Raw genomic sequence first — 15,678 nt, forward strand, 5'->3', positions numbered from 1 at the left:
TTCGCCGTGTTCAGGAACCTACGGCAGATACTGAGGTAGCATGCACTCTGACATCCCAAGTCCCCACATCCAACTGACCATGAATTCCATCAACTTAACCTCCCAAATCTCTCTGGAACCCAAGGCCCTCGCCTAGGCCTCCACCATATTTACCCTGAAGGGCTGAAATCGCTTCCTAAGCAGCTCCTCATCCATGTACTGAGAGGGTCTACCATGTCCAGCCACCTACGCATGCTTGCCCATTTAATTACCACGTCAGTCAGCTTGGGGAGGTGGGACTATCATTATCACGCTTACCTTATGGTGGGGCAAACTGAGGCTCAGAGGTTGACATCTTCCAGTTCATTCACCACATAGAAACTGAAATATCTTTTAAACATAAATTTCCATCCATGTGCCTTTTAAAACCCTTCCTGGCCTCCCTCTGACCTGAGGGTACAGAGCGTGGTCTGCTCTCAACCCCCTGCATTCTGGCCCACTTTCCCCTTGAAGTTTTGTCAGTGAACAAGGAATGGCTCATGCCTATAATCCCAGCACTTTGGGAGGCCAGGGCAGGCGGATCACAAGGTCAGGAGTTCAAGACCAGCCTGGCCAACAAGGTGAAACTCCATTTCTACTAAAAAAAAAAAAAAAAAAAATTAGCCAGGCATGGTGGCATGTGCCTGTAATTCCAGCTACTTGGAAGGCTGAGGTAGGAGAATCACTTGAACCCAAGAGGTAGAGGTTGCCGTGAGCTGAGATCAGAAACATAAAGAAGAAGAAGAAAGAAGAAAGAAGAAAGAAGGAAGAAAGAAGAAAGAAGAAAGGAGAAAAAGAAGGAAGAAAGAAGAAAAGAAGGAAGAAAGAAGAAAAGGATGTTGGTACGGGGCCCACCCGAGGCCTGTGAGGGCAGAACCTGGGGATGGAGGAGCCGGGGAATGGGCATCAGGAACACATCCCGGCTGGCGGAAAGCCTCCACCTGATCCATCTACCTGCAGACTGCAAACCCTGCAGGGCCAGCCACGGACGGTCATGGTCTTTGCCAGGGCATTAAAGGACCAGGAACATGTGACACCTGAAACCAGGGAAGGAGCAGGCTCTGCTCCCTGAACAGGAGCCACTGCCTTTAGTTTTTTAAAGCACTCGTCATTAAGGTTAGGTGTCTTCCAAATTCGGAGAGTCTCCCCAGCTGAAGCAATACCATTATTTAGAAAATTGGTTGTAGCGAAATATACAAGGTAAAACTTCTTCAGCTGAAGCAATGTGATTATTCAGAAAATTGGTTAAAGTGTAATTGCAGGAAAGGAAAAGCCATTTCTGTCCCCAACGTAAAGGGATTCTTTTCAGAGAATGCATAAATGCATCCTTAAAGATGCACGTATGCATCTCTCCCTCCCTCCCAAGCAAAGGAATAGGAAGGAGAGACAGAGGCTGTAGAGTAGCATGCCTCAGAGCCTTCTGGAATTTTCTGTTTTCAGCTGAGATGAGTTGTTCATTAAACAGAGGTCATCCAAGGTGTGACGGGAACCAACAAGCCCTGGTTTTCTGGGCACTAGTGGACAAGAAAGTTGTAGCTTGATCCATTGGGCCAAAGCAGTCCTGGCCACATATTTTGACAAGCTCAGCCTGCAGAAAGCCAAGAGCATTCTGACAAGCCAGTCACTGGAACAAGTAGATCTTTCATTTAACCCTTGGCAATTATTAGCTTGATAATGGGCATCTGCTACGTGTAGCTGAATAGTGAACAGCTAAGATATTACTAGGCAGAAAAAAATAAGTTTACAGCGGGGTAGAAAGACTTAGGACTCCCTACAAACACTGAGCACCTATTCTGTGGCAGGAACATTCACATGTATTAACTCAGCCCTGGGTGACTCCAGGGTTGGGGGGGTAGGGAAGCACGATCACTGCTGTCATTTTAAGTAAGAAACTTGAGGCTCAGACAGGTTACACTTCCCGCCCAACATCACACAGCAAACACGTGGCAGAGCTGGGACTGGGTTCCAGGATTCTAGGTCCCAAAGCCAGCTTGTTTCCATCACATTCGAGGATGCCCTATGTGTGAACAGTGTTGTTTAACAGCTTTATTGAGATTTAATTCACACACCCTGCAGTTCACTCACGAAAGTATAAGATTTCATAGTTTTCAGTATCTTCAGATATGTGTAGCCATCACTATAGTCAACCTGACTGATTGATTTTTTTGAGACAGAGTCTCGCTCTATCACTCAGGCTGGAGTGCAGTGGCACGATCTTGGCTCACTGCGACCTCCACCTCCTGGGTTCAAGGAATACTCCTGTCTCAGCCTCCCAAGTAGCTGGGAATACAGACACGCCCCACCACGCCTGGCTGATTTTTGTATTTAGTAGAGATGGAATTTCACCATGTTGGCCAAGCTGGTCTTGAACTCCTGACCTTCAGTGATCTGCCCACCTCAGCCTCCCAAAGTGCCGGGACTACAGCCATGAGCCACCGTGCCCAGCCTCTCGTCAACTTTAGAACATTTTTATGGCATCAAAGAGAAACGGTATCGTCTTTTCACTGTCACCCCATTCCTCCCCTTCCTCTGCTCCAGCCCCTGGAAACCACTCATCTACCTTCTGTCTGTATAAATCTTCCTGTTCTAGACATTTCACAGGAATGGGATTGTAACCGGGTTTTTTCTTGAGCGCCGGTGAGGCACAGCTTCCCTGAGAGAACGCCGTGGGTTTTTGGAATAAGTGGCGGGACCACTGCAGGTGCACCGTATGCTGGTAAAAGTAAATACCGGACCCAGGAAGTGTTGCAGAAAGGTGATTTTACTTAGGTAGAGAAAAGAGGAGAAGGGAAAGACTTCTGCGAAGAGCATGGAAGGGGATTCTAGAGGGGAAATTCCAGAGGGAGCTCTCACCATGTGGAAGGGGATTCCAGAAAGCTGGAAATTTGGCACGGGTGAAGAAGCAGGGGGATTTACGCTGGGAGAAATGCCCACCTTCCTAAGTTCCTCTGAAAGGAGTTCCTTTAAACTTCCGCTGGGGTGATTGACTTTGTTTCTTCCCGCACCCCCCGAAATTTAAACACAAACCATTAAATTTCTCAGATGGAGAGAGATGGGAGGGGTGCATGGCGCTGGGAAACTTTTGCCCTTAAAACTTTGCCCCCTCATGGATCTGGAAAGAGAACAAATTCCCTCAGGATCCTACAACGTGTGGTCTTTTATGAATGGCTTTTTTCATTTAGTGTATTTTCCAGATTCATCCAGACTGTAGCATGGATCAGCTCTTCATTTTTTATAGCCAAATAATCTTCCAATGTCTGCAAATATCACATTTATTTTTCTAGTTGTCAGTCAAGGGACATTTGGGTTGTTTCCGCATTTTAGCTATTGTGAATAGCGTTGCTTTGAACATTTGTGTACAAGTTTTTGTGTGGACACCTGTTTTCACATCTGTGAGTAGATTCTAATAGTGTGAGAGGGCAGGACAGGGGCAGAGAAGCAGAGAGAGAGAGAGAGAGGAATGAAGGGAAGAGAGACACAAAGACAGGGAGACGCCACACACCTGCAGGCTCACATACTGTCACAGAGACACACAGAGACCCACAGAGGGAGTGAAGGACTAGGACATACACATACACGGACAGACGTGGAGAGGCAAGCACAGTGTCAGAGAAGCACAGGGCACATCTAACTAGGTGCTCAGTCAGTGTTTGCACGGGGCCCTGTCTTTCTACCTCACCGTAAGGTTAACTTTTTTTCCTGCCTACTAATGTCTTACCTGTTCACTATTCAGCAACACCTAGCAGATGTCCATTAGCAAGCTAATAATTACCACGGGTTAAGTTAAAGATCTGCTCATTCCAACTCATCTCACACAAGTCATGTCCCAGGACAGCAACAGAGGCTTCCCTACATCTCCCTGGCTCCATGTCAGCCAAGGGCAGGGAGGTGGCCCTGCTCCACGGGATCCCACCAGCACAGGAGGGAGACCCAGGACTGACACAAAAGCTGATTGTAAAGCTGAGCTTTACTGACTTCAGACCTTTGGGGAAATCTGTTTTGAAATCCCCAACCCACTTTCTTCCGTGGTAAGCTGAGGCTGCGGAATGGAATGGAACAGGATGGAAAGCGGAAGAGGCTGGCAGTCAGGTGTGGGGATGCAGCACTCCCAAGCAGGGGCCTGGCAAACCTAAGGACAACTATCAGTTTGGCTACTCCCCAGCTGCGGGACTCAGGAGAGCAGACCACCTCTGAGCCTCGCTCCCTCATCTGGAGGATATAAATCAGATCAGCCTCACGTGGCTGCTGAGAGAAGGGCATGAGATCATTCATGTAGTGTTGGCATCACTCACAGGTGAGAGGTGTAAAACTGCTGGTATGAGGAGATGCAAAGACATAACGCTAGTTCAATCTTTCCCCTTATTCCAGAAGAAGTCTGCAGTGCTTTCTGGGGGACAAGGAGGTGACTGGAAATGTCACATCCTCTCTACCATGAGGCTCACCCAGAAAGCGATGTTCTGTGGATAGAGTAAGGGTTCCAGGAAGGCAGGAACAAGGATAATTTTTTGTAACATCTCTTTCAGAGGCCCAGCACTCCCACCCCTAGAGGCTTACTTAAAGGAAGTAAAATGAAATGAAAGTAAACAGACTTATACACCAACGTTCATCGCACCCTTATTCAACACAGCCAAATGCTGAAAACAGCCCAATCCACCAATGAAATACCCACCAAATGGTGAGCAGACAACAGAGCATGGCACATCCACACAGTGCCACTGAGCAATAAAAATGGGCGAATTATTGATACACACGACGAACGGGAAACATCTCAAGGCATTCTGTGGCGAGAACACAGGCGCAGAGCAGCACAATTCCATTAGCATAAGGTTCTAGAACAGCGAAACTCCCAAGGAAATCCCATGCATGGGTGCCTCTGGAAGTGTGTGGGAGTGGCCGCTGACTGGAAAGGGGCACTAGAGGACTTGCTGGGTGATGGAAAGATTCTCGATGGGGGTATTAGTTCCAAGGTGTACGCAATTGTCAAAACTCATCAAACTGTAAAACTTCAAGTCTGTGCATTTGACTGTATGTAAATTTGCCTCAAAAAAAGCAGCAGATTGGGAAAATGTATCTGTCAGAGGCCTGTCTACATGATGCCTGGCTGCCAGGGAGGACACCCCACCTCCCACGGGTCCCTCTACAAACAAACACCAACACCAAGCTTACATCACCAGCTTCCTTGTCCTTCGGCATCTGCACTTCTCTCTTCCTCCTCCTCAATGGGGAGCCAGTTTCCAAGGGGGTCTGTGCATTAGACTCCAAATTCCTGAGCAGATTTTGAGTGTCGTCTCTCTAATACCGGAAGGCCAGGAGTTGGGGGTGGACAGAAACACAACATTGATGTCAGTCAGCCTGGTCCCCACTGTGACTTCTGCCAGTCAACACCCCCAGTCCAGTGGCCACTTCCACCCGCCTCTGTGCTTCTACACAAGCTTGGCCCTCTGTGTGTGATGCCTCCTACCCCACATGGGGTCTGCTACAAGTCCTTCAAGACTGTGCAGATGTCCCCCTAATTCCTCCAGGGTGCCCCATCTCAGTGCACCCTCAGGACTTGGAGCAAGATGCAGAGCAAAGCTCGTTCCATTTTTCTTCTAGGGTGAGGTCCCACTGGACTGGGAGTTCCTTGGATTTAACAACTAAGCATGGGAAATGGCACATGCATATTAATTTTCCTGTTGATTTTGATCACTCTATTTAATGGTTTTTAAGAAAATATGTTAGGTGACCTTAAGTTATAGAATAGTCTGTATTCCGAACTACATTGAGTGCTCATGATTTATGGATTCTGTATTTGCCAATTCCTGGAGTTGCTAAAATTTACTTATGACCCCCAAACCAATGCTCATGGGTCTTTCACAGTTATTCATGGACACATGCGGAGCCTGAAAAATCTGTGTTGCCCAGTGTGCATGTGCTCAGCTGAGATGCAACAAGGCAGGACTCTGCCTTCTTGTCTCTGCTCTGAGGCTGTAAACAGACAGCCTGTTCATACTCTAGTACCACAGTGTTTGCATTTCTGTGCTTTTTCTTGGTGGTTTTACTGTTTAAAATAACCACCACCAAGCACCGTGCAGTAGTGCTCTCTAATCTCCTGAAACACATGAAGACTATGACATGCATGCCCTTTGGAGAAACGGCCGTGTTACAGAAGCTTCATTCAGGTATGAGTTACAGTGCTGTTGTCTGTAAGTCCAATGTTAATAAATCAAAAATATGTATTAAATAAGATATCTTTAAACAGAAACATACATAAAACAATGCTATGTATTGACTGGTTAATGGAAATGTGACCAGAGGCTTGTAGGACCCTAACGCTGTTCTTCCCCTAGGAACAATAGTTCGGTGTTCACTAATGCTGTGTTCTCAGCGAGTTTATAGAACATAACTACCACGGATAAAGAGAATAAATTGTATTTAAAATTCTGTTACCCCAGACACTTACTAACTTCCTCTTTAATCACTAGCTGCTCATGAATTTAACCTTTGAACTAAAGAAATATCACCAGTTTGTCACTGAGTTAATCAGCTACTATTACCGAGCGTCTGCTTTGTGTCAAGACTTGTTCTAGGTACTGGGAATAGAGTAACGAACAAAATACACAGCTTCTGCTTTTGTGGCATTAACATTGCAGTGAGAGAACAAAGATGCAAACACATTAGAAAAACACCTGGTAAATCAGGGACGATCCATGTTCTAAAGTAACAGTGGAGGCTGGGAAGGATGCTGGGAGGCAAAGTCTCTTGGACAAAGTGGCATTTGAGAAGGAACTTAAAAGAAGTAAGGCCACAAGCCATTGAGATATTTCAGGGAAGAGCATTCCAGGGAGAGAGAATAGCAAGTGCAAAGGTCCTGAAGCAGGCCCACGCTGGGCATGGAGAGAAGCCTGTGTAGATGCAGCAGTCTGGGGTGGGTCTTGGGATAGACGACGAGGCCAGAGATTTTGGGGGTTGTTTATCAACCATAGCTGGCCAGTACAAGGGTTCTGCAAAGAAGGACCCAGTCAAAGCCAGGCACGGTGGCTCACACCTGTAATCCTAGCACTTTGGAAGGCCGACGCAGGCAGATCATGAGGTCAGGAGTTTGAGACCAGCCTGACTACCATGATGAAGCCCTGTCTCTATTAAAAATACAAAAATTAGCTGGGTGTGGTGGCAGGTGCCTGTAATCCCTGCTACTTAGGAGAATAACTTGAACCCGGGAGGCGGAGATTGCAGTGAGCCGAGATTGTGCCACTGCCCTCTAGCCTGAGCAACAGAGCGAGAATCTGTCTCAAAAAAAAAAAAAAAACAGTCAGATAGTCCTACAGTAAAAACATTGGGGAAAAAAATATCTACCCCACAGAGGGAGCACCAGCATCACTTGAAAATGACCAGCGGGTTACCAGCCATTTGAAGACAGACTCTAATATGAAAGATAAAATCCAAAACAAACAAAAGGGAAAAAGCAAGCAGGAAACACACTATGCAAGGGGGGGAAAAAACCTTAAACAAATAAACAACTATCATATTATCAGAAAGATCAGAGAAGATGTTCCATTCATAAGAACAAGATAGAACATTCTCAGAACAAAAAAAGGACTCTTGAAAATTGAAAATACAAAAAATCGAATACAAGTATAAAGTTGAGAAAAGTCTCTCTGAAGGTAATGTAAAAAAGACAAAGAGACGGGAAGTGAGAGAGGAAGACTAGGATTAGAAGCCCAATTCAGCCTAAAAAAAATGATAGGAGTTTCTGGAAGAAGAGAACTCCTTCATCCAGAAGAAGGAAAGAATCATCAAAGGAAAAGAATTATCAAAGAAAGCAAGAAAATGATTCTGGATCAAACGGACATTTCAAATGCCTGGCACTGTGGGTGACAAACGACTTTCACCAAGACCATCCTGGCGCAATTTCATTTACTGGGAGCAAAGAAAAGTTTCTTTAAGATTCTACAGAGGAGCAAAAGGAAAAGAGGTTTCGTGTAAAGTATCAAGTATCAGAATAGAATCAGTTTCCTCAACAGCAACAGTGGAAGTTACAGATGAAGCAGGGCCCCACCCCCTTCTTTTTAGGCACCTGCAAATCCCCTGCCCTAAGCATGCAAATAACAGAAAATACTGCCTTTCTTCAAGGGAATTTATTGGCAACTTGATAAGCAAGAAGGTAACAGCAGCTTAAAACAATAGCCAAGGAAGTTAGAGTCGGGAGATGTTTGGCTTCCCTACAGAAAGTGAAGATAACATATTAACATATGTCTCCGAGTTGTTTTCAGAAACCCGGACCCCCATCAAATGGATCCACCCCGAGGAACCACGGTTGAGGTGCTCCGCTGCCCCTTCTCTGAGATCTAAACTCTGAGCACCATTCTTTGTTCGAAAGTTCTTCCCGGGGGACTCAGAGAAAGTCATGCCCAGGAGCCTGAACTAACATTCTTTCCTGCTGAACCCACATTTTAAAACAGAGCTTCTCTTCCTTGACAAAATCACAAATCAGAAAATCTTTGAATCTACCTCTGACCTGCAAGTCTCCACTTCAAGATGTCCCGCCCTTTTAGGCCAAAACCAGATGTAACCTCCAAGTATTGATTTAAGATTTTGCCTGTAACTTCTGCTTTCCTGAAATTTACCTTTGCCTTTAAAAACCCTCACCTGCAAGTCATCAGGGAGGTCAGGATTTGAGCATGAGCTGCCTAGTCCTCCTGGCTTGGTGTTTTGTGAATGAACACCTTCCTTTTTACCACTGCAAAACCTCAGTGTGGCAATCTGGTCTTACTGTGCCAGGTGGGTGGCACCCAGTTTAGTTCTACAATAGTTAGAAGACAATGAAAAAATGCCTTCAAAATTCTGGCAGGAAATTATTTCCAACCTAATTATTCTAACCAAATTAAGTATAAAGATAGAAGAATATATTTTCAGATACAGAAGTCCTCAAAAGAGTTACATCCATCCCTTTTAAAAAAGGCTACTAAAGGATGTGCTCCAGGCATGCAAGGAAATTAGCTAAAGAAAGGTGAGTGCAGGGGAATCCCTGAAAGAGGATTCAACGCAGGAGAATTGTGAGAAAGTCCCAGCATGATGAGCAGCTGCTTCTCAAACTTTAAGAACATGTCAATCACCAGAAGGGCTCATTAAACACAGCTTGCTGGACCTACCCCGAGATTCTCATTCAGTGAATCTGGGGCAGAGCCCAAGAATTTGCATTTTGATCAAGCTCCCCAAGATGATGGTGTTGCTGGTCTGGTCCACACTTTAGAGAACTGTCTAGAGAGCAACAGCTCAAACTGGAGCATGGCAGAACGTTTCTGGGAGAGACGTTTTTCTCAAGAAGATAAAATGGATCAAATATCTAATGTATTCAAATGTCCTGAACAGAAAGGCACATATAAGCGGTGGAGTTAAATGAATGAAAAGTACACAGAATCTAAGCAAATGAAAAAACCGAGGCTGGATGCAGTGGCTCTCACCTGTGATCCCAGCACTTTGGGAGGACAAGGAAGGAGGACTGCTTGAGCCCAGGAGTTTGAGACCAGCCTGGGCAACATTGGAAAACCCTGACTCTAAAAAAATAGAAAAAAACAATTAGCCAGGCATGATGGTACAAGCCTGTAATCCCAGCTGCTTGAGAGGCTGAGGCAGGAGGATCACCTGAGCCCAAGAGGTCAAGGCTACTGTGAACCGTGATCATGCCACTGCACTCCAGCCTGGACAATAAAATGAGACCCTGTACCAAATAAATAAAAAAACAAAGAACCAAAAAAAAAGGATAATTATTAATTTCAGGAAAAACAGATGCTGTGCGAGAAAAGAAAGTATTCATAACTGATCCTTGACTTACAGTAAATAATGTTTACAGAATTGTAATAATGGAAACACTGAATAGTAATTTAAGCCAAATTCTCCTATAGCCATATCGGGAGGGTGGTGGTGGTGCTGGGAAGTGGGCATCTTAGGGAAGAGAGGGGGCGACAGAGCTAACTCCCCTTCCTTTCCACAGTGGAGGGTCAATGGCTATTACATGCAGCCAAAAAAAAAAAAAAAAAAAAAAAAAAAAGCAAGCAGGAGCAATATGGGCACATTATCCAGAAGTGGGATGTAAATTCCCAAAATAATCAGCTGAAAGAGTTAACAAGGTCATTATGCTAATTATAATACATTAGCATGCTAAGTGACAGTGAGGGTTTACAAATGCCAGGAACATCAGGAAGTTACCTTACATAGTCTAAAAAGAGAAGGAAACCCTCAGTTCCAGGAATTGCCCACCCCTTTCCCTATAAATGAATAATCCACTCCTCATTTGGCATATAATCAAGGAGTAACTAACTACAAACATATTCAGTTGAGGGGCCCAGGCTGCTGCTCTGCCTGGGGAGCAGCCATTCACTTATTCCTTCACTTTCTTAATAAACTTGCTTTCACTTTACCGAAAAAAAAGAGTTAACAAGGTCATTGTTGAGAAGTGGAAAATGGGTGGGGCTATTGTGTCTTTTGAACTACTACTTTAAATTATGTACATGAACAACTTTGATGTAAATAAAACAGGTTTAATGATGAAATAAGTTAAAATAATAATAAAACGAAAACAACAAAAGGTAAGCAGTGCAAGATGAAATTGTGACTTGGATCAGCGGAGGAGAACAAAGAGTGCCCAGAAAGCAGGGAGGTGCCTGACCTAACACGCCCGGGGAGTCTCTCTGTGTCCTGAAGCCTGAGCAAGACAGAGTCTGAGGCTGGGCACTGTGGCTCACACCTGTAATCCTAGCACTTTGGGAGGCCGAGGTGGGTGGATCACCTGAGGTCAGGAGTTCAAGACCAGCCTGGCCATTATGGTGAAACCCCATCTTTTAAAAAAATATATAATATATATATATATGTATAGAAGAATCTGAGAAAGGCCAGTGCAGGCAGAGAGAACAGATGTGCAGAAGTGCAGAGGAGAGCAGGATGAGGCAAGTGGCTGGGTGCTCTGGAGAAGGTAAGCCACCCTATGTGCCATGCTAGGAAATAGTGTATTGTCTTTGCAAGCAGCCAAGAGTCTCTGGAGGTGTTTAATCAGGAGAGTCATATTGTCCGACGTGCATTTTATAAATAAAAACTAGAAGCAGGAGACAGGAGGAAAGGAGTCCCATCGGAAAGAAGGTTGTTGCAAGGATCACATCGAACCATAAGAAAATCCTATTAGTCCTACTTTGAGCCACAACCCCTCCACGGCTGCCACCCTGCTCTAAGCCACCATCACCCTCAACTGACTAGCTGTGCACACCTAGATGGCTTGGTTCATCCCAGTAAGCCTCAGCTGACTCAGCTAGCAAATGGGATACTAACCGCCGCCTCACCAGGTAGCAGATGCTTAAGGCTCTGGCTTTGAGGCTCAAACCGACTAGGGTTGAGATTCAGCCCCACTGTTTACTCGTAGTGGCACCCTGGACAAATAACCCTGCAGGGCCTGCACTGCCTCACGGTAAAGTGGGGATAATGGCAGTTCCTCCACCTCATGGGCTGGAGTATAAAGAACCAGATGTCTGTAAACACTGCATAGGGCACCCAGCAGAGTCTGTATGTTACTTCACTTTCCCGCTCCATCCAACAAGCCAGCATCTCTTAGCATCACTTAATCGCCAGCAGGATCTGACAACCCTCAATTCACCTACAAGCATCTTGCCTTATCTTAGTTTTAGCCCTCTATAGGGCAATGCTCACCATGAGTCACCACATTCTGAAAGAACCTGTGCCTACATGGAACCTGCACAGGATCTGTTTCCTCTTCCCAGGGGCCAGAAATGGGGGCAGCAAGACTATGTCACCTTGTTTCTGAACTCACAGACTTTACCCTCCCCTCCGCTTTCAAAGAGGCAGAAACTGCGAGAACCTAAAATAGTGGCCACACCACTGTTGATGGAATGCCTGCCAGATATCGGGTGTCGCCATGCACAGTCAATTCCATGAGGGCTTGCGCACATGAAGCATCCACTGGTCCCATTCAGGCAGCCAACCAGACCCTCATCCATGCAAAACACAGTGACTTTGGGGTTAGATACGTCTGTCACTTTAGTAAGTTACTTAACCACTCTGTTCCTCAGTTTCCTCATCTGCAAAGCAGCGACATTCATGAAATCAACTCAAACTGTTGTGGCGATTCATTGAGCTCATTTAGGCAGAGGGTCTGGCTCAGTGCCTGGTACACGGTCAGCACTTAACAAACGCTAGCATTGCCAGTGCTCCATCACAGACTTCCCCATGCGGTGTCATAACCGAAAGTTTACTTGCAAACTTGCAACTCGTCCTTCTCCTTGAGGATGTGAACCTCAAGCAGGCAAGGCAGCGTCTCTCTTGCTCATGAATGTAGTCCCTAGGCCAGTGACTGGGTGTAGAAGGTGGCCGAAAACTTTTACTGTGGCATGAATAAATGAATGCATGAATGAATGCATCCCAATGTGGCAGCTGGGACTCAGGCCAGCTGAGGTAACCCACACCGCAAGGAAGGAAGAGGCAGAAGCAGGAATAGGCATTCAGGCGTGGGATCCCCAGCCTCCTCGGTCCACCACCGTGAGCGGGGCCAGCATCCTGTCCAAGCCCTGGGTGCGGCAGATGAGGAGACCCAGTCGTGGCCCGTTTGGGCTGCTGTCTAGGATCACACACAGAGCGGGATGGAACAGGCACTCGGGGGACCCCAGGCCAACTCTCTCTAGTCACTCGCCGCCTCCTTTCAGGAGCAGAAGGGGACCCCTATGCGCGCAAAGTCCCCAACCAGGCTCAAGGGGTCGCAGAGCCTGGGCTCCAGGCCGCGGGACCGAGAAGCCCCGCGCCCCGTGCCTCCCCTCCGCTGCCCGCTCGGCGGACCCACCTGGTGCCGCGGGCCCCTGCGGCCCGCGCGGCAGCCGAGCCAGAGGCCGAGGCCGAGGCCGAGCGCGGCACCCAGCAGCACCGCGGGGGCCAGCAGCGCGGGCTCCGGCTGCAACGCGTCCCGGCCCAGCAGCAGCCGCGCGTCGCTCTTGCAGGCCGCCACGCCGCGGGCCATCGGGGGCGCTCAGGCGGCCGCCCCGCCGCATCCCGCCGCCTGGTGCACAGTCCCCGCCACGGCGGCGACGCGGGACCCGAAGGCCGGGCGGGTCAGGGGCGCGGCGCGCTCCGCACTTTCCGGCCTGTGAGGTCTCCCGACTCCAGCTGCTTTCCCCTTCCCAGCTTCGCCGAGCCCGAGGGAGGAGCCTAGATCACCGCCCAAAACTTTCAGCCACCCCGGCCCCAGCCCTGCCCTTGCACTGAGCATGCCCAGCGAGGGGCTCGCCTCCCAGCCCGGGACCCTTCCGGAGGGAGCCGGGTTTCCACGGGGACTCCTGGGTTCCTGGGGAGAAAGAGGAACCCCGACCACCGAGGAAGGCGTTGCTCCTTTAACTTTATTGAGGTTTAGAATATGCCAAGCATTTAGCGTCACGATCCCATTAACTTTCTCCATAACCCTCTGAGGTGGGTGCTCCGCCCATCCTCCTGATGGCGCTGGGACCAATGCACGTCCACCCCACTGCCCTTGTCCCTAACCTCTACCCATCAACCTTCCCGGGGCCACACCACCCTCCGCACCTCTGAACTTGCTCACGCAAAGACTCCCGTTTTAATCTTATTTTCTCCCAGGGAAGGTCAAGACAATAGAGAGACCGTTATGCCCAGTCTCCCTAGGGTGATGAATAGATGGAGAGACGCTTACACCCAGTCCCTGCTAGGACCAGGGCACTGCACCATCATCATCTAGTCAGCACTTGGGGAGAATCTGCTGAGTGAGTGTTGCAGGGTTGGGGGATAGGCCAGCCACAAACGAAATGGTATCAGGGGCATTGAACATCTCACAGTTGTTTAGAGGGATAAACAATTAGATGAGTTAATCACCCTGCGTTCGCTTTAAGCAAACATTTATGGAGTAGCTATTAGATGTTTGCTTTCATCCGGGGTGCCTGGGTAAAGCACACATGCGTGTACACGAATGCACACTTGCACACGTGCACACACATACACACACACACACTCCTACCCTGTGGAGCTTAATTCCTTGTGCGGGCTGGGCTCGGGGACACCATGAGGATCTGCTTCAGCAGAAAAGAGCTTTGTCCTTTCCCCCTTAATGTCCAGCTTGTTTCTACTTTATGTCATCATTTCCTCATGGCAACATGGGAACTGTAATCCAAATTCTTCATCCTCTTTATAAATGAAGAAACTGACAGAGAGGAGAGGTGACTCATTTAACCTCTCGAAGTTACCGAGTGGGACAGAAATCCTGTCCCATTTACACCTGTGTCTCTCTGGCTTGAGGGCAAACTCTCTGCTATGTGGAGCTTCTGATATATTTCCTTAGAAGCATCTCCAGGGTTCCTGGGGACACAATAACTTGATGCTCTTGCTTTATGAGTATTTCCGTGAATACTACGCAGGGTATTTCCATCAATGCATAGGCTTTAGTTTTTAAAATGTGATGTGTGGTGGCTCACGCCTGTAATCCCAGCACTTTGGGAGGCTGAAGTGGGAGGATTGTCTGAGCCCAGGAGTTTAAGACCAGTCTTGGCAATATAGTGAGGTCTTGACTCTATAAAAAATAGCAATAAGAAGAATTTTTAAATGTAGGGTTATTTGCATTTTACTTTATCATAAAGTTATTTGACTATTCAATTAACCTTTAAATTACTGACTGTTAAGTAACAGTGATGGTCCAGCAACTTGCCTGGCATTTAGCCTGTGGCCTTGTCTCATGCTGACAGCTGCCTGGTAACCCCTGGTGTGGGGAACTTGGCTTATAAATTCTCAGGTTCTCAAATCCAGTGGCCTTGTCCATGCTAGGTCAGGAAAGGCCTGTCCTTGGATGGCCTGGGTTATGGGAAAAGAGGCTGCCAGGGGCCAGGATCTCTGGCCTGAGACTTTAGACAGCCTAACCGGCTGCCCAGTAGGAAGGCTGGCAGGAGTGGAGCCTTCTCCCGTCAGCACGTTTCAGCTGTCACCCAGGACCTAAGCAGGATAAGGAGCAGACAAAATGCTCCACCAGTCCTCCTTCCAGTGTCTTCCTCCTCCTGCCTCCCTTGGCAAAGCAAACCTCTGTGCCCACAGAGTTCAGGGAGAGCTTGCTCAGGGCTGCGACTTCAGACACCAGCTCCCCAGAGAAGTGTCCCAGTGGCTGGCCCGACTGTCTCCCATTGGGAATGCGAGGGGCACCCGGACAGGCCCAGGGCTGATCCACAGCGGGCTCGGGCAGTGGGTGCCCCGCACTGAACGCAGCCGGAAGTGAGGGTGCTTTCCTTCTCTCCCGCCCCTCCGAGCCGTCCTGAACCCTCCGGCTGCTCCGCGACTCCTGGCCCCGCGCTCCAAACGCTTCTCCGTTTTCTAAGCGGGGATGGGGAAACTCCGGATTCAGACCCCTGTGTCAGGAAAGGGTTTCCAGGGGAAGTGCGTCTGAGCTGAGGCTCACAGACCCGGGTAGGTGGCTGCGGAGGGGCCCTGGAGGCCCCGGTACCTTGCGGAGCAGGGGAGTGACCCGCCCTGATTTGGGTTGGGCGCGAGCACCGCGGGCCGCGCCAGCCCGCTCTCCCCCTCCCACGCCCGTCCGGCACCTCCAGCTCGCCGAGCCCCAGATGCGGGTGTTTGTTCCAGAAAACTTTCGGCGGCGGCTCGCACTGAGCATGCTCGGCGGCGGGGCGGGCCCGGGGT

The 15,678-nt window shown here is 48.3% G+C and overlaps 1 protein-coding gene across 8 annotated transcripts in view; it reads right to left on the reverse strand.

Annotated features, from left to right (window-relative positions):
- Positions 1-14,370, reverse strand: part of EVC (EvC ciliary complex subunit 1) — a 90,446-nt gene extending 76,076 nt beyond the window's left edge. For 3 of the 8 annotated variants that reach the window (XM_032254168.1, XM_032254172.1, XM_032254171.1), the window contains exons 1-2: positions 12,839-13,188; positions 5,185-5,310 (exon numbers count right to left, since the gene is read on the reverse strand). In XM_032254168.1, the coding sequence (XP_032110059.1) occupies positions 5,185-5,310; positions 12,839-13,012 (300 nt within the window). In that variant the 5' untranslated portion in view covers positions 13,013-13,188. Of the gene's footprint in view, positions 1-5,184; positions 5,311-12,838; positions 13,189-14,017 lie in introns of those variants that run through there. The other 5 variants (XM_032254167.1, XM_032254170.1, XM_032254169.1 and 2 more) reach the window with 3 other exon arrangements.
- Between the last annotated feature and the right edge of the window lie 1,308 nt (positions 14,371-15,678).

Source organism: Sapajus apella, unplaced genomic scaffold, assembly GCF_009761245.1.
Source record: "Sapajus apella isolate SASKATOON/1434 unplaced genomic scaffold, GSC_monkey_1.0 scaffold85, whole genome shotgun sequence".
In the NCBI taxonomy this organism is placed as follows: domain Eukaryota; kingdom Metazoa; phylum Chordata; class Mammalia; order Primates; family Cebidae; genus Sapajus; species Sapajus apella.